The sequence below is a fragment of the Rhinoraja longicauda genome, chromosome 12 (assembly GCF_053455715.1).
Source record: "Rhinoraja longicauda isolate Sanriku21f chromosome 12, sRhiLon1.1, whole genome shotgun sequence".
Classification (NCBI taxonomy): domain Eukaryota; kingdom Metazoa; phylum Chordata; class Chondrichthyes; order Rajiformes; family Arhynchobatidae; genus Rhinoraja; species Rhinoraja longicauda.
The window spans coordinates 26,922,203-26,940,538 of record NC_135964.1 but is presented as its reverse complement, the minus strand read 5'-3'; the positions used below and the strand labels follow the sequence as shown (position 1 = coordinate 26,940,538).

The 18,336-nt window shown below is 46.3% G+C and overlaps 1 protein-coding gene across 3 annotated transcripts in view; it reads right to left on the bottom strand.

Annotated features, from left to right (window-relative positions):
* ttf2 (transcription termination factor, RNA polymerase II) overlaps nucleotides 1-18,025 on the bottom strand; it is a 51,125-nt gene extending 33,100 nt beyond the window's left edge. Inside the window, exons 1-8 of one of the 3 annotated variants that reach the window (XM_078408708.1) lie at nucleotides 17,921-18,025; nucleotides 15,071-15,182; nucleotides 14,428-14,514; nucleotides 12,634-12,700; nucleotides 11,311-12,372; nucleotides 10,252-10,378; nucleotides 4,085-4,246; nucleotides 3,301-3,458 (exon numbers count right to left, since the gene is read on the bottom strand). In XM_078408708.1, the coding sequence (XP_078264834.1) occupies nucleotides 3,301-3,458; nucleotides 4,085-4,246; nucleotides 10,252-10,378; nucleotides 11,311-12,372; nucleotides 12,634-12,700; nucleotides 14,428-14,514; nucleotides 15,071-15,182; nucleotides 17,921-17,948 (1,803 nt within the window). In that variant the 5' untranslated portion in view covers nucleotides 17,949-18,025. Of the gene's footprint in view, nucleotides 1-3,300; nucleotides 3,459-4,084; nucleotides 4,247-10,251; nucleotides 10,379-11,310; nucleotides 12,373-12,633; nucleotides 12,701-14,042; nucleotides 14,105-14,427; nucleotides 14,515-15,070; nucleotides 15,183-17,920 lie in introns of those variants that run through there. The other 2 variants (XM_078408709.1, XM_078408710.1) reach the window with 2 other exon arrangements.
* Nucleotides 18,026-18,336: the final 311 nt, after the last annotated feature.

The window sequence follows — 18,336 nt, the reverse complement described above, 5'->3', positions numbered from 1 at the left end:
CACTCGGTGGGCCGAAGGGCCTGTTTCCATGCTGCATCTCTTAACTAAACTTTTTTTAACTTTGTTAGATAGAAACAGAACAATGTCACCTTCCTCTAAATAGATTTAACCACTATAACTATTGAAATTTATGTTTTTTCAAAGTCTTTTTCAAATACCTAGAGAATAACATATTAGCACTAGATTTATTTAAATTTAGATATACAATGTGGAAACAGACCCTTCAGCCCATTGAGTCCACACCAATTAACGATAACCTATACACTAGTTCTATGTTATCCCAGTTTAACATTCTACACACTAGGGGCAATGTACAGAAGCCGATTAATGTACAAACCTGCACGTCTTTGAAACGTGGGAGGAAACCAGAGCACCCGGAGGAAACCCAAACAGACATGGGGAGAATGTACGAACTCCATACAGACAGCACCCGAGGTCAGGATTGAACTCGGGTCTCTGGCGCTGTGAGGCACCAGCTCTACCTTTGCGCCACCCCTCTAAACTGAACTAGGTATTGGTATTATAATAAACAATTGGCACTATATGTTATAATGACAATTAACCTGGGGACAGAAATAACAGTAAAGATACATTATTTAATTGTTCTCTACCAGTTTCATCCGTATACCAAAACTCTTGTTTGTTTGTTCCCGAACTACAGCCAAAACGGTAAACAATAGCGCAACAATTTTAGGCCCACCTTACTCAGTTGAAAAAGGAAGACAGAAGAGATCTTGGCAACCAAGAGAAAATAGAACATAGAATATGCAGTCACTGTTTGACAGATGAGGTTGAAACAGAGGTGCACTTCCTCTTAAACTGTAAAAAAAATCGACAAAATAAGGAGAATATACTTTGAAAATCTCAGTCTGACGACCCCAGATTTTAAAGAACTAGATGATATATCAAAACTAAGAATAATCCTTGGCAAAGGAAATACGGCACGTCTTGGCGCACAATACGTAACAGCATACCACAACCTGAGAGACAGTGAATGACCAACATGTACACATACACGTATACATAAATTGACACTAATTGACACTAAGAAAATGAATATTGACCTGCTTGACTTGCTACCTTGCTGTACTGCTTACAACTGCAAGAACGAGTAGCAATCGATAAAAGGCTATAAATGTATTGCATATATGTATGTACAGGGGCATATCTACCCATGCATTGTATACTCGTATTTATATTCATGCATTTTAAATATGTATGTTATGATCTATACTTTGGCAATATAACGATGTACCTTATCATGCCAATAAAGTTTTTAAAATTGAAATTGAATTTAGATGTGGGGGGGAAGGGGTAGGGGAGTGGAGGGGGGAGAGAGGGGATTGGGGGGGAGAGAGGGGATTGGGGGGAGAGAGGGGATTGGGGGGAGAGAGGGGATGGGAGAGAGAGGGGATTATGGGGGAGAGAGGGGATTATGGGGGAGAGAGGGGATTGGGGGAGAGAGGGGATTGGGGGGAGAGAGGGGATTATGGGGGAGAGAGGGGATTATGGGAGAGAGAGGGGATTGGGGAGGAGAGAGGGGATTGGGGGGAGAGAGGGGATTGGGGGGAGAGAGGGGATTGGGGGGAGAGAGGGGATTGGGGGGAGAGAGGGGATTGGGGGGAGAGAGGGGATTGGGGGGAGAGAGGGGATTGGGGGGAGAGAGGGGATTGGGAGGAAGAGAGGGGATTGGGGGGAGAGGGTGCTGCACCAATGCAGGAGAGGTTTGGGCCCAATTGGTCCACTTGGTCTAGTATCAATTAAAATTGAGATTACATATCCAGTAAGTTTGAAGAACTTGTAGTCAATCTCAGCAAACTGTCCATACATTCTGTATTCTAGCTGCCCCTGACACACAGCAGATTGATATAGCAGGTTTGGAAGTCTTATCCAACTATCATAGTAGGGATTATAGTTTAAATTAATGCCCTACAGACAAAAGATCAAGTTCAATTTATAAAACATTAATTCCCAGGGACACAGAAGGCATCAAGAATGTTCAAATAGATGAATTTCAGTATTAAGCCTTTGACAAAGCTGCTTCAGTAACCTATTGCTTAATTGAGTATAGCATCAGGAATACGTTGAACTGATAAAAGGTAAGAAGCACATATATGACACCAGAAGATAGCAGCCAATGAACAAAACAAATGATGCTTCGCTAATATTAACGCAGTCTGCCTTCGGAGACATTGAAAGAGGCTCATACTTGGGACAGAGTTGCAGCACAGATAGCGAGGAAGCTTATTTGTTAAACCAGGAGAGTAACGAGCCCCAAGAGCAGAGGGCTGACCGTCAATTCAATAAAAAGCAGAAAGCAAATGGACATTCAAAAGAGTTTCAAGTGCCACGTTAGTGCAAAACAAGTAATGGTCTATAATGCAAAACAAAAAAAAGAAAAGGGGAGTTGCTGGAGGAACTCAGGGGGTCAGGCAAAATCTGTGGAGGGAAATTGATGTTCGATATTTCGCATCGATACCCTTCATCTGGACTGGAAGAGTAGAGGGGAAGTGGCCATTATAAGATGTAGGGCAAGAGCTAGGAAGTGAAGATAGACACAAAGTGCTGGAGTAACTCAGAGGGCCAGGCAGCAACTCTGGAGAATGTGGATCAATAACATTTTAGATTGGAACCCTTCTTCAGCCAGGAAGTGAATGGTGGATATAGATGAAGAGGGGTTGAATGGCAGATTGTGGGCAAGTTGGGGAGGGAAGTGTGGAGATAGTAGCGAGGCTGGGAGGTGATCAGTGGAGAACAAAAGGTTGTACATTCTGGAATTGATAAGAAAGGAAGGAGGTGTGGAACCCAACGAAGAAGGATGACGGCAGGTGGGAACAACAGAGAATGGGTAGGGGAGCATGGGAAGCGAAGGGGAAGAGTATGTGGGTGATGGGCAGATATTGGTGAAGGAGGAGAAAGAAACAGCATTTTTGAGGGGCTGAGGGGTAGTGTGGGAACAAGGGGATGTAAGGAAGGATCAGGGCAGGAGAGCAGAGAGACTTAACGGAATAGAGGGAGTGAGAGTGATACTGTAACATTCATGCCCCCTTCCAACACTAAAAGTCCGTTAACCAGTTCCACAGTTTACAACCATGTTTTCCGGAAACCGCCCTGCCCGAAGTCATCCGTTGCCAGCCCAAATTGCTTCCAGTTCTTCCCCCCTCTCAATTAGTCTGAAGAAGGGTCCCAACTCGAAACATCACCTATCCATTTTTTCCAGAGATACCGCCTGACCCGCTGTTACTCTAGCATTTTAGCATATAAACCAGCATCAGCAGTTCGTTTTTAATTACAATTTACCTTGAGGTATTGTGGATCTTCAGCTTCATCAGACGTGTCTGGGCAAGTCTCTAATGATTTGTGGAGTTGTTCAATGGCCTCACTGGTAATTTTGTTGATGGTGTAGAGTCGATCCTGACCTTTTTGTCCAGCACATACACTCTGCTGTTGAGAATCTGCTGAAGTGAAGGGATTTCACAATGTGTAACTAAAAACATGTTCCAGAACTTATCGGTGTAGCTGGTAGTGCTGCTGCCTCACAGCGCCAGAGACCCGGGTTTAATATAAATAGAATTTATAAACTGAGCTACTTACTCAAATTAGTAAAACTCCAAATATGACACACAAGAGACTGCAAATGTTGCAATCTTGAGCTTAAAAAGAAACTGAAGTAACTCAGTGGATCAGGCCAGCATCAGACTAAAGGGCCCCAACCCAAAACATTGTCTTCAAGATTCTGGCATCTGCAGTTTCTTTCTTCTTCCAGGTAAAACTCATGTTCAATTTGAGCCAAAGTCTCCTTAAATGCTCTTAAAGGAATTAGGTGATTGCATTAAAAGCTATAAAAGTAAATTGAAATGAAACAATACAAAAAATACAAATTACTGAAGGGTCTACTCCCCAAAACATCACCTATCCACGGATGCTGCCTGACCCACTGAGTTGCTTCAACACTCCAGCAAGATTCCAGCAATAATTCCTTGTGTCAACAGTGTTAATAGATTAACTTGATGGACTGAGCAGCCTACAGCAACGATCAATTCAATCTTTTTTCCCCAGAGCAAGGAAAATTGCGATGGTTTACCTGCATACACCTGGTTAGAAAAATGACTTGATCCAAGTGAGGAAGCTTTATTGAAACGTGGTAGTAAGGCAGACGATTTTAGATCCTCGTTAAGCGCTGGTTTACTTAAGGTGGTGACACTTTTATCAAAAGGATTGGTTCGCCTGTTCTTCATTTCTTCTCCTACAATGAAAGACACTGTTGAAATGCAGTGACAATTGTGAGTATAATTCTACAGTTTATACCAATCAATTTACAGGCAAGTTGCATTTTTATCAATCTCTGAATAATAGTGGAAACGAGATTTGAAAAATGGAGCAAAAAAATGGTGTTGAAGTAAAAGAAAGGCATATGAGCGAGGTAAAAAAAAGAAGAGGAAAAGAGCCGAGCGCTTGTGCGAGGTGCACAACGGGGATCCACAAATTGGACAATTTTTGAAAATGTACACACAAAATTACCAGTTTCAAGCCTCTTTTAGTGCATTTCAAAGTAAAAACAGACAATACAAAATAATGTGAATATGTCAAAAATAACATTTAAGTAAATTCGCAAATTAATTGTTAATTAGCCCAAAGAGGTGGTAAATGGCTTTTCTGCTGTGTTTTATAATTTAACACTGTCTTAATTAATTTAGTTTTATAACCTTGCACTTGAATTTAATATTTACTCATTACAGTTCCACCACTGTTTTTCTGGCCCTCTTGGTTCCAGAGCTTCGCTGGTTTATCCAGCAGGCCAAGGAGGCCGGCTATAGGAATAGATTTGCTGGCTCCACCTGGGCTGGAGTTCCAGAGCCCTGGCCACAGGTTGCAAATTCAACCCACCCATGGTTCATACACTAGGAACAGCAAAAAATTCAAGGACTTTCAAGGACCAAAATCCAGCAAAATTTATGGGGTTTTTCCAGTTTTTCTCCATATAGGTAAGAAAATACTGTTTTAAAAACTTAATTTGGTGTATATATGGTTAATTAGCAAAAACTACGATGATTTTGTAGGTTTTTTTGCTTTATGCGGCTAGTTCCTCTCAATTCTCCCCGACTCTTTAACTTGTCCCGAGGCCGTGGAACCGTGGCTGCGGGGACTGGAGGCAGCAGCTGCCGGCGAAGGTTCACCGGAGAGCGGATCGCCACCGACCCAGAGCCAGGACAAGGCGAGAGATCGCAGCGCCCCCTCGCAAACCCAAGAAAACAAACCTCCTCGCCACCACCGCCCACCCCGGGGATGCGGGGCTACTGAACAGCAACCACAACACTTGTGTTTATTCTTATTTCGCTGCGCTAGAGGGAGACGGGGCCGAGGAAGAGAGTGGAGGAGCGGCGCAGATCACGTTGGCGCTGTGTGAGAGGGGGAGAGAGAGAGAGAGAGGGGGGGGGGAGAGAGAGAGAGGGGGGAGAAGCAGAGGGCCGGGGGTAGAGAGAGAGAGCTGGGGGTAGAGAGAGAGAGAGAGAGCCGGGGGTAGAGGGAGAGAGAGCCGGGGGTAGAGGGAGAGAGAGCCGGGGGTAGAGGGAGAGAGAGCCGGGGGTAGAGGGAGAGAGAGCCGGGGGTAGAGGGAGAGAGAGCCGGGGGTAGAGGGAGAGAGAGCCGGGGGTAGAGGGAGAGAGAGCCGGGGGTAGAGGGAGAGAGTCGGGGTAGAGGGAAAGAGTCGAGGGCGGAGGGAGAGAGAGCCGGGGGCGGAGGGAGAGAGAGCCGGGGGCGGAGGGAGAGAGCCGGGGGCGGAGGGAGAGAGCCGGGGGCGGAGGGGGAGAGAGCCGGGGGTAGAGGGAGAGAGCCGGGGGTAGAGGGAGAGAGCCGGGGTAGAGGGAGAGAGTCTGGGTAGAGGGAGAGAGAGTCTGGGTAGAGGGGGAGAGAGCCGGGGGTGGAGGGAGAGAGCCGGGGGTGGAGGGAGAGAGCCGGGGGTGGAGGGAGAGAGTCGGGGGCGGAGGGAGAGAGTCGGGGGCGGAGGGAGAGTCGGGGGCGGAGGGAGATAGTCGGGGGCGGAGGGAGAGAGTCGGGGGCGGAGGGAGAGAGTCGGGGGCGGAGGGAGAGAGTCGGGGGCGGAGGGAGAGAGTCGGGGGCGGAGGGAGAGAGTCGGGGGCGGAGGGAGAGAGTCGGGGGCTGAGGGAGAGAGTCGGGGGCTGAGGGAGAGAGTCGGGGGCTGAGGGAGAGAGTCGGGGGCAGAGGGAGAGAGTCGGGGGCAGAGGGAGAGAGTCGGGGGTAGAGGGAGAGAGAGCCGGGGGTAGAGGGAGAGAGAGCCGGGGGTAGAGGGAGAGAGAGCCGGGGGTAGAGGGAGAGAGAGCCGGGGGTAGAGGGAGAGAGAGCCGGGGGTAGAGGGAGAGAGAGCCGGGGGTAGAGGGAGAGAGTCGGGGGTAGAGAGAGAGAGCCGGGGGTAGTGAGAGAGAGCCGGGGGTAGAGGGAGAGAGCCGGGGGTAGAGGGAGAGAGCCGGGGGTAGAGGGAGAGAGCCGGGGGTAGAGGGAGAGAGCCGGGGGTAGAGGGAGAGAGCCGGGGGTAGAGGGAGAGAGCCGGGGGTAGAGGGAGAGAGCCGGGGGTAGAGGGAGAGAGCCGGGGGTAGAGGGAGAGAGCCGGGGGTAGAGGGAGAGAGCCGGGGGTAGAGGGAGAGAGCCGGGGGTAGAGGGAGAGAGCCGGGGGTAGAGGGAGAGAGCCGGGGGTAGAGGGAGAGAGCCGGGGGTAGAGGGAGAGAGCGGGGGGTAGAGGGAGAGAATCGGGGGTAGAGGGAGAGAGTCGGGGGTAGAGGGAGAGAGAGCCGGGGGTAGAGGGAGAGAGCCGGGGTAGAGGGAGAGAGTCGGGGGTAGAGAGAGAGAGTCGGGGTTAGAGGGAGAGAGTCGAGGTAGAGAGAGAGAGCCGGGGGAGAGAGAGAGAGCCGGGGGTAGAGAGAGAGAGCCGGGGGTAGAGAGAGAGAGCCGGGGGTAGAGAGAGAGAGCCGGGGGTAGAGAGAGAGAGCCGGGGGTAGAGAGAGAGAGCCGGGGGTAGAGAGAGAGAGCCGGGGGTAGAGAGAGAGAGCCGGGGGTAGAGAGAGAGAGCCGGGGGTAGAGAGAGAGAGCCGGGGGTAGAGAGAGAGAGCCGGGGGTAGAGAGAGAGAGCCGGGGGTAGAGAGAGAGAGCCGGGGGTAGAGAGAGAGAGCCGGGGGTAGAGAGAGAGAGCCGGGGGTAGAGAGAGAGGGCCGGGGGTAGAGAGAGAGAGCCGGGGGTAGAGAGAGAGAGCCGGGGGTAGAGAGAGAGAGCCGGGGGTAGAGAGAGAGAGCCGGGGGTAGAGAGAGAGAGCCGGGGGTAGAGAGAGAGAGCCGGGGGTAGAGAGAGAGAGCCGGGGGTAGAGAGAGAGAGCCGGGGGTAGAGAGAGAGAGCCGGGGGTAGAGAGAGAGAGCCGGGGGTAGAGAGAGAGAGCCGGGGGTAGAGAGAGAGAGCCGGGGTAGAGAGAGAGAGCCGGGGGTAGAGAGAGAGAGCCGGGGGTAGAGAGAGAGAGCCGGGGGTAGAGAGAGAGAGCCGGGGGTAGAGAGAGAGAGCCGGGGGTAGAGAGAGAGAGCCGGGGGTAGAGAGAGAGAGCCGGGGGTAGAGAGAGAGAGCCGGGGGTAGAGAGAGAGCCTGGGTTAGAGGGAGAGAGCCGGGGGTAGAGGGAGAGAGTCGGGGGTAGAGGGAGAGAGTCGGGGGTGGAGGAAGAGAGTCGGGGGTAGAGGAATAGAGTCGGGGTAGAGGGTCTCTCTCCCAGCGCCAGCGAGATCTGCGCCACTCCTCCACTCTCTTCCCCGGCCACGTCCCCCTTTAGCGCAGCACAATACGAACAACACAAGTGTTGTAGTTGTTGTTCAGAAGCGACGAGGGAAAAATAGACCCGAAACATCACCCATTCCTTCTGTCCTGAGATGCTGAGTTACTCCAGCATTTTGTGAATAAACATGTCTAACAATGTTTCCCGACTTTTAATAAAAAAACGCATTTTCAACGACGAATAAATGCCACGTTACTCTCCATGAATTAATACTTTTAGCCTAATTTTCAAGGACTTTCAAGGACCTATGATAAATCCAAGGACTTTCAAGGCCGTGAAAAAGTTTCAAATTCAAGGACTTTCAAGGACCGTACGAGCCCTGCCACCGGTCGTGGAAGTCCCGATGAGGTCAAGATTGGCTGCCTTGCCTTGCCCAGCCGAGGTGCCACACTTCCAGGGCGCGCGGGGAGGATTTCTCGCGGAACCTCTAGCGACCTCTAGCGGAACTTAGTGTTCATTACAAGTCTATACATCATTGTTTTCCATTCTTTTTTTCGATCGATTTCTCCGTTTATTTGGCAAAGTGAAAAACGCGGAAACCATGCAAAAGGTGCGGAAAATGGATTTTAAAAACGCGGAAATTTCACATGCCAGAAAAGACCAGCCAAGACTTCAGCCCACCATCGACCACCCGTTCACACTAGTTCTAGGTTATCCCACTTTTTCATCTACTCGCTACAAACTAAGGGAAATTTACAATCACCAATTAACCTCTAAACTTTGGGATATGGGAGGAAACCGGAGCACCCGTAGGAAACCCACACGGTCACAGGGAGAAAGTGCAAATGCTGCACAGACAGAATCCAAGGTCAGGATTGAACCCGGAGCTGTGGCGGAAGTAGCCGTTCTACCAGCAGCACCACTGTGCCGATCTCGATCTTGTTGAATGCAGAGCAGGACAAGGGGCAAATGGCCCATGCCCACTACTATTTTTTATGTTCATTTGTATTGATAAATTACTGTGGGCTGCCATTGCTTCGTTGACTGTAAGGAATTGCAGATGCTGATTTAAACCAAAGATAGACACAAAAAGCTGGAGTAACTCAGCGGGTCAGGCAGCATCTCTGGAGAAAAGAAACAGGTGACATTTTAGGTCGACCCGAAACATCACCCACTTCCTTTTCTCATGACCCGCTAAGTTGCTCCTGCTTTTTGTATCTATCATTGCTTTGTTGAGATGGTTTCAGAATTCACGATGTACAATGTGCACAGTGCACTGGCCACAGTTCCTAGATTCTGATCTACTAGTACCTTGTCAGAGAAACTTTCCAAATCCACCAGACAGATGCAAATCCAGACTGGTTCAGTTATGGGATGTTCCCCAGTCCTCCACCCCAGCCCCACCCTCCAAAATCTGTTACAAAAAGGGTGTTGTAAATCTGAAACTTGATGTTAAGTAGCTGCAAGAAATTACAACAAAACCTAGACAGCTTTTAGTTAACCATTAATACCCTTGCTCAGCAGAAAAGCTGTTTCATTTGTGAACTTTTAAATCAAACTTTTAAATCAGAACTTTTAAATCAAAACTAGATGCAAATTTAATTTACTTGCAGAATTGATTAAAAAATGATGGAGAAGCAGCAAGGATTCATTGAAAAAGTGTTTTTTTTTCAGTTACTACAGCAGCTGGTAGAGGTACCAGAGACCTGGGTTTGATCCCGACCACAGGTCTGCCTGTGTGGAGTTTGCACGTTTACCTTGTGACTATGTAGGTTTCCTCCGGATGCTCTGGTTTCCTCCCACATCCCAAATACTAGCGGACGTAGGGTAATTGGCCTCTGTAAATTGTGTAGGGAGTAGATGAGAAAGTGGGATAACATAGAACTAGCATGTACAGGTGATCGAAGGTCAGTGTGGACTCGATGGGCTGAAGGTCCTGGTTCTATGCTGTATCTTTCAATCAACCAATAATAAGCTCTGAAGCTCTTGAGTTCTGTCCACAATCTTGCTGCTCATCTTTCCTATCTTTGGACCAACATCATCTTTATTTATGAACCCCAACATGGCTTGGCCGCAATCTTTGTACAATAACCTCCAGTGCACCTCCTTGGAATATAACTTAGTTTAGAGATACAGTGCGGAACAGGCCCTTCAGTCCACCGAGTCCATGCCAACCTGCGATCACCCCGTGCACTAGCACTACACACTAGGATCAATTTACAATTTTACCGAAGCCAGATAACCTACAAACCTGTATGTCTTTGGAGTGTGGGAAGAAACAGGAGCAGCCAGAGAAAACCCATGCAGTCACAGGGAGAACATACAAAAGCCTTACAAACAGCACCCATAATCAGGATTGAACCCAGGTCGCTGGCGCTATAAGGCAGCAACTCCACCCCTGCGCCGCCCAAACTGGAAGTCATTAGTTTTAATCAAAGATGTCCGAGTAAATTTAGTCATTAATTCTAATTAACTAAATACAGTACCTTTGTCCTGTTTGTCTGAGGCAGTCAGATGCAATGTACTAAGAGCATCCTCCAGTTCTTTGACCTGATTTATTAGCCTTTGACCTTTATCAGGAAGGGCAGCAATATTCACTGTTTTCAGAGTATGCTGAAAATGAGACATTCAAACATGAAAAAACAATATTGGCAAATGCTACTATTCCAATGATCTTTATTTCTAAATTTAGACAAGCAGCTTTATTTTCCTGTGAAGCAATCACAACTTAATCAAACAACATTCAACAATATCTACCCTGCAGTTGTCCTTCTACCTTGGATCAATTATTAATGACTATTTACAGAGTGCTCTGCAGGAAGTCACCACAAGAGTGTCAACAGAACTTCTCTTACCTGCTACCTCTCCTGTCTAGGACCTGCAGTAGGTGCCCGAAACAGCAAAACCCTTCAGGTTATAGTCTGTTGAAACTGGGAAATACACTGCTGTCATTGACTAAATGACAATATGGTTATGTACATTCCCCGTAGAGTTATAGTCTACCATGTACCGTCCGAGTCTCTTTTAAAAACTGCGATAATACCTGAGCAGCTCGTTTGTGCATATACACCACCCTCTGTGTGAAAATGTTGCCCCTCAGGTTCCTATTAAACCTTTCCCCTCTCACCTTAAACCTATGTCCTCTGGTTCTTGATTCCCCTACTCCGGGTAATATAGACTCTGTGCATTCATCCTATCTATTCCCATCATGATTTTATACACCTCTACAAGATCACCTCTTAGCCTCCTGCGCTCCAAGGTATAAAGTCCTAGCCTGCCCAACTTCCCCCGATAGCTCAGGTCCTCACAACATCCTCGTTATCTTCTCTGCACTCTTTCCAGCTTAATGACATGCTTCCTATAGCAGGATGACCGGAACAAAACACAATGCTTCAAAATGTTTCAAATGTGGAAGCAACAGTACAAAATTACCTTGTCAAAGTAACAAGTGATGGCAATAAAGGCAATCCTGACTAACAATGCCCTTAATATCAACAATACTAAATTATCACTGTCCTTTCTTTACCTTTGCTCGTGACTATTACCTTTCTCTGTTGAAGTTGAACAGTCAGTTGGTTGTGTAGTGCTGCTGTTTTCTTGGTTTCCATCTTTCCTGATGCATATTCGAATCCAGCAAAGGCTGTGAGTGTTGCTTGTTTATAACTTGTTATTGGATTCTTTGTAGTTATGCTTTGCTCGACATCCACCGAGTGACTATTGGGCATACTTTGCTCTAATGTGGTATCGATATTGCCTGTTGCAATACTCACAGACCCCTTGACATAAATTTGTCTACACGATTCACTTTCCTCAATTGCTGGCTTGTTGGTATCAGATTTATGTGCTGTAAGAACAGAACTGGCATCACGTTCAACTTTCGTTGTTTGTTTCCATTGTACATCATTTTCTGGAGTATATGTTGGCTCATTCTCTTGGGATACACTCCTTCCATTGCACTTCTGAGTGCTAAGTGACTTCTCATTTGTACTTTTACTGCTTGATGCCTGTCCATCCTTCGCTATGTCCATTTTCACATGTGCGGAGTTTCCATGATGAGACAAATGATTCAATGATTCTTTATGGATGTACTTCACCTCAGATTCTAATGGTACCTTATCCTTCTCGGCTATCTGCCATACCTTTGAAACCTTTCCTCTATCATCTGGCAAGAGATCACTTGGCAAATTGTGATTTCTGCCAGAGTAAATGCCACCTATTCTGGCATCACATTTAAGGTGATGCCTTGTTTCTTTCTGAGTCTTTTCAAAGTCCTTGACATGAGGTTTTTCACCCTCATCACATAACCTTTCACTGATGTTTAGCCCATTAGCAGACTTCTTTGTTGCATTCTCGTTGTATGTTGGTGGTGACCCACCCACACCAACCGATTTATCCACATCTTTATTGTGTTTCCTATCTGGTTCAGGTTCAGCACTTTGTTTACTGCTGCTATTAGTAGTAATAGTAGTAGTAGTACAGAAAGTAAACTGCTTCTGATTCTTGGCAGGTATTTTAAAAGGATTTCGCTCTTGATTCTCAGAAACTCGGGACTGCTGTGTATCCTGATGGCCACCTCTATTAGTTGATGAAATGTTTGGATTTGGCACCTGAAAAACAAATATATGTTCATATTTTTTGATGAAAAATGGCATGTTAATTGCAATTGTGGAATATCACTTTTGCATCCCTTCTTCATTAAAGTGGTGCCTATCAAAGCCAGAAAAAACACCTCCCATTCCCATTTCTTATACAGACATCAATTTCTCTTAGGACAGGAGAGACAAATTGAAACACTGACGACATTTGAAAAAAAAGATCTCAAAAGAATCCAAAATTTAAATGAAGAATTAGAGCATGAACATCCATACCTGCCAAGGCACATTTCCACACCATTTTAGTTTATCTTCCTTCCCTTTAATACACCGATAGTATAACCTACAGGAACAGCACAAGACAAATAATCAAAACATCAGTAATCATTCCATTCCTTTCATTATTTCTACTAAAGGAAAATTATTCCACGTGATTCCTATTAATAAATGTAGTGAAGCAAGATCATTTCATGACATAGGGACTATGCATGATGGAAGACAAAATATATTTCAGCAAAGGCACTATATGTTGTTCACAACTCTCTGCAATTTCTTGAGGTGTTGGGCAAAGCAGTTGCTATATCAAGCTGTGATGCATCCTGAAAGGATGCTGTCAATGGTGCACCTGCAGGAATTGGCAGTAGTCATTGGAGGGATGCTGAATTTCCTTAGCATTTGACAAAGTATAGGCATTGTTGTGTTTTCTTCGCTGTAGAACAGGACAAATTGTTGGTGATATTTATATCGGAACTTGAAGCTTTAGACAATTTCCACTTCAGCCGCATTGATAAAGGCAGGGATGTGTACTCTTCCCCGCTTCAATGGTACTTGTCCCAATTACCGAGGGTCAGTGAAGTTCCTTTTGTGATACAGTTCAGTCAAAATTTTACTGTACATAAGCACAATTACAGTTAAGTATAGAAATAGTACACTGAGAAGTATACAACTCCTGAAGTCTTCCTGAAGTCAATGGCTACCATCTTCGGCTGTTGTCTAGACACAATGCTTTAAGCTTTGTATTTCCTTCCTGTGCTCTGTTTCATCATTGTTTGAGACCCAACCCACTATAGTGGTGTCATCTGCAACTTGTAAATTGAGTTATTGCAGAACTTGGCTGCAGGTTGTGAGTGTACAGGGAGTAAGGAGCTGAGACGTTAGCCTTGCGGGGCATGATGTTGAGAATTATCATGGAGGAGATGTTGTGGCCTATCAATACTGATTGTGGGTCAGGAAGTTGATGATTTAGTTGCAAAAGGGAATGCCAAATCCAAGAGCCAACGTTTTGGAGTGGAAAAAAAGACAAAGTGCTGGAGTAACTCGGTGGGTCAGGCAGCATCTCTGGAGAACATGGATGGGTGACATTTTGGGTCGGGACTCTTCTTCAGACTTATTGTGGTTGAGAGTTGGGTGAGGAGAGAAAGCTGAAGAGAGGGACAGGACAAAACCTGTCAAATGATAGGTGGGCACAGATGAGGAGGTTTTGATAGGTAGATGGTTGGACAAAGGCTAGAGATGAAATGACACGTTAAGGATAGAAGAGGTGAGTTTAACATAGAAGAGGTGTAAATTGTGAGGCCGGAAGAAAGAATATAGGTGGAAGGGGACAAGGGGAGGGGGAACAGAGAAATGCCTGCAACTCCAGGTGGGGCACAGGGAAGGGGGAGGGTTGTTACTGGGTTAGTTACCTGAAATTGGAGATTTCAATGTTCATACGGTTGGATTGTAAGCTACCCAAGCAGGATACGAGGTGCTAGTCCTCCAGTTTGCGTGTGGCCTCCCTCTAGTAATAGAGGAGGCGCACAATAACATTCTGACTGATTTTGCATGAATACAGTTATAGTATTACTGCTATTAATTTAATGTATTTTTGTTTATTCTCTACTCTGTGTTATTGAATTTACAGGCCTGTTAAGCTGCAGTATGAATTTCATTGTTCCGTTGTCAATGCATTTGATAATTAAACACTCTTAAGTCTTAACACATCAAGGAATTCTGCATTACGTTGATTCATTGCTCATTAAGTGAAACATGAATGAGTGTGGTTTATACAGCAGGGACAATAAATCTTACCGGTACGGCAGAGTGTCTAATTTTTTGTGAATGGCTTGAAGTTCCACAATCGAGTCTTCATGCACCAGGCAGTGAGATGCAGGAATACTGAGAAAGACAGACAAGAACAAGTATAATGACATCTTTTGGGATATCAAAATAACTATCAACCAACCACCACCAGGTGGTTCACATTAAAAGGATTACATTAATTCTGCTTGGGATAGAAAGGCTAGAAAACTAGATGGGCATACTGATCATACAAAGCCATCGAACGAAAAAAAAAAAAAAAAAAATATGGGCCCTCACCTTTCACCCTGCCAATCTCTACATCCACATCAGCTTTCATTACTCTGCCAACGATGATCCCACCACCAGTTCCATTATCCCTCTCCCCACGTCTTTCCACTTCCCACCCTCCCTCCTAGATCCAACTGCCTATCACCCTCATGCCAGTGAATTTCCCATCCCATCCCCTCCCACAACTGGTTCCACCTGTACATCATCAGCCCCTTATTCGATACTGACCTCCTTCCGTCTACACTCTCATCATTGCTCTACCAAATATCATGCCTATTTAGAATATGCTCCTAAACATTGCTCATGTTCCTGCATTGCTCCTACATGCTCTTCAACATCACAACCCTGAATGATCAATACATACTCAGCAGGCTGTACAAATGAACAATGCGAAGTCTGCTGAGTTGCACAAAGGTAGAAACTCTTTCCCTTGGTAGCTCCATCTCTCACTCCAGTCTTCAATATACACAGGGCTCCTGCGAGAAACAAGAGAATATGATCAAGAAAGGAGCAAAGGTAAAGAAATCAAACGAAGTCATAAAAACCTCTTGATCAAAGATACAGCATGGAAACAGGTTCTTCAGCCCACCACATTCACGGCGACCAGCGATTCCCTTACACTGCACTATCCTACACACTAGGGACAATTTACAATTTTACCTAAGTCGATCACTCATTCGCACTAGTTCTGTTACCTCACTTTCACATCCACTCCCTAGACACTAGGGAGTAATATACAGAGGCCGATTAATCTACAAACCCACACATCTTAGGGATGTGCGAGGATACTAAAGCACCCGGAGGAAACCCACAAGGTCATAGGGAAAAACTGCAAACTCCACACAGACAACACCCGAGGTCAGGATCACACCCAGGTTTCTGGCGCTGTGAGGCAGTAGCTCTCTCAGCTGCGCCAGTGTGTCGCACTGAATCAAAAGGAGAGAGCAAACCTGGGTGGAATCAAAGGAGATAAAGGAGCACAGGGAGTGCATTTTATTTGAAATTAGAACATTTAATGTTCACACCATTTGGCTGAAGCCTACCCTGACAGAATACATGGCGTTGGTTTTTCAGTTTGTATTTGGTCTCAAGCTGGCAGTGGAATAGACCAGACATGTCGGTGTGAGAATGGGAAGGGAGTTTAAAATGGCATACAACTAAGTGCACAGCAGCTGGTAGAGCTGCTGCCTCCAAGTGCCAGAGACCCAGGTGCTGTCCATGTGAAGATATGTTTCGTCTGTGACCGCGTTGGTTTCCTCCGGGCGTGCCAGATTCGTCCCACATCCCAAAGACAAGCAGGTTTGTAGGTTAATTGGTCCTCTGTAAATTTTCCCCAGTGTGTAGGGAGAAGATGGGAAAGCAGGATGACATAGACCAACTATGAATGTGTGGTGTGGACTGGTGGGCCATAGAGCTTATTTCTAACACTATCTCTAAACTAAACATAGAACACACGGAAAATAGTCACCTAATTTCTGCTTGGTTTTGCCGATGTAGAGGAGGGTTAATGAAGAGGAGTGAAGTTGTGGATATGCATAGAACCATGATAATAGATAGGATGAATGCACAGCATCATTTATGCAGAATAGGGGAATCAAAAACCAGAGGACATAGGTTTATGATGAGAGGAGATTTTATAGGAAACCAAGGGGCAACTTTTTCATTCAGAAAGTGGTGGGTAAAATGGAATGAGCTGCCAGAGGAGGTAGTTGAGGCGAGTACAACAACATTTAAAAGACATTTGGACAGGTACATGGATAAAAAGGTTTGGAGAGATATGAACCAGACGCAGGCAAATGGAACCAGTTTGGGTGGGGCATACTGATCCGCATGGACGAGACGGGTCGAAGGGCCTGTTTTCGTGCTGTATGACTTCATGACGCCTTTTATGTTTGACCGCACACCAGAAGTAATACGCAGCAGCGATTAGAGTAATAAAGATACTATACAAACACAACATTATGAGATTAAAGATGTCTTCCTACAATCACACACAACTTGGCGAAACCAGGCATGGTATATTGCATACAGTCACGCTAAACTTCCTGAAAATGGGTTTACTTGCTATAGTGGCAGTGCATCAAAGATTCACCAAACTGAGAAATTAGGTTTGTTACATAAAATGAGTTTAAGTTAGGGGAAACTGCGGGATCTTGAGCAAAACACATAGTGCTGGAGGAACTCAGTGGGTCAGGTAGCATCTGTGGTGGAAATGAACAGACAATCTTTTAGGTCTGGACCTTCTTTCAGACTGTTTGTAAACTCAGGAAACCAGCAAACATCTTGCTGAAGGCAGACCAGAAGCCAATTGTAGAAACAATTAACTGCAGATGCTGGTTTACAAAAAAGAACACAAAATGCTGGAGTAACTCAGCAGCATCTCTGGACAACATGGATAGTTAACATTTTGGGTCGGTGCTCTACTTCAGATTGGTCTGAAGGAAGGTCCCACTCTGTGTCTTTTCCAGAAGCCAATTGGGCAACTGTTGCACCAAATTTTCACCAACATACCTGCGTCATTCCTAAAATAAAATCTTAAAACTGGCCCTGGTGGAATTTCAGAGGTTTCCACCTGAAGGCAGGTAGGGCAGAGAAGGTGCATCTGCAGGAGGTCAAGGACATCAGTTGCACTGTTTTTACAGTAACATAGTTGCGCCAATCCTTTGTTAGGATTCCTGTTTGGAATCCTTTGCCATCACATATAAAATCTGCTGCTAATAGTAAATATTTTAAACTGTTGCTTGCAGACACTAAATTTTAAATCTGCAACTGTATGCATGAGGAACTGCGTGATTAGCCCAACAGCGGCGGTTGGTGCAGTATCAACAAGACAAGATCTAAAACAAAGTCATAAAACTACCCTTGGTGGAATTTCAGAGGGTTAGGACCTCAGCACCAGAGGCCGGTAGGCCTGGGAAGGTGGTGCTCCAGGAGGTCCAGGCCATGGTCAACCACATGGCCTAAGCCAAGGCACTGAGGACAGCTGATGATTGCCAAGACGTCACAGCCGACGATCGCCGCGTTATCGTCAGTCTGAAGAAGGGTCTCGACCCGAAACGTCACCCATTCCTTCTCTCCCGAGATGCTGCCTGACCTGCTGAGTTACTCCAGCATTTTGTGAATAAATCGTTATTTAAAACATCGGCGCCGATTCCTGAGGCATTCGCCTTACATCCTCACACTTTTAATGTCCAATACCACTGTTGCCACGTACCGTGCTCCGCGCACATCACCTTCTCCATGTTTGCCGACACCGAGCTTCAAACACCGGCGGCCCAACGGTCACCAGCGCCCGCCGTCCCTCATCGCCGTCACTCTCGTCCAACCAGCGGCCAAGATCCGGCTGTAGGGCGGGACCCCGCCAACGTCACTCCCGCTCCCAGTGAGGGACAGCGGCGCGCACCAATCAACATGTGAGGCGAGCAGCGGGGGCGGGGAGAGGTGGATTCTCCACCAACCCCCACTGGAGGTGAGATCGTATTTGAGTTGTTTGAGTTGTCGATTTGTAACTGCCACGAAAGTTACCTTTGTTAGAAAGAGATGGTGTTTTAGTTGGCATTTTATTCCTGTAACTAAAGTTAGCTTTGTTCACAATAAAATGTAGGTACAGATAATGTTTTAGTTGTCAAT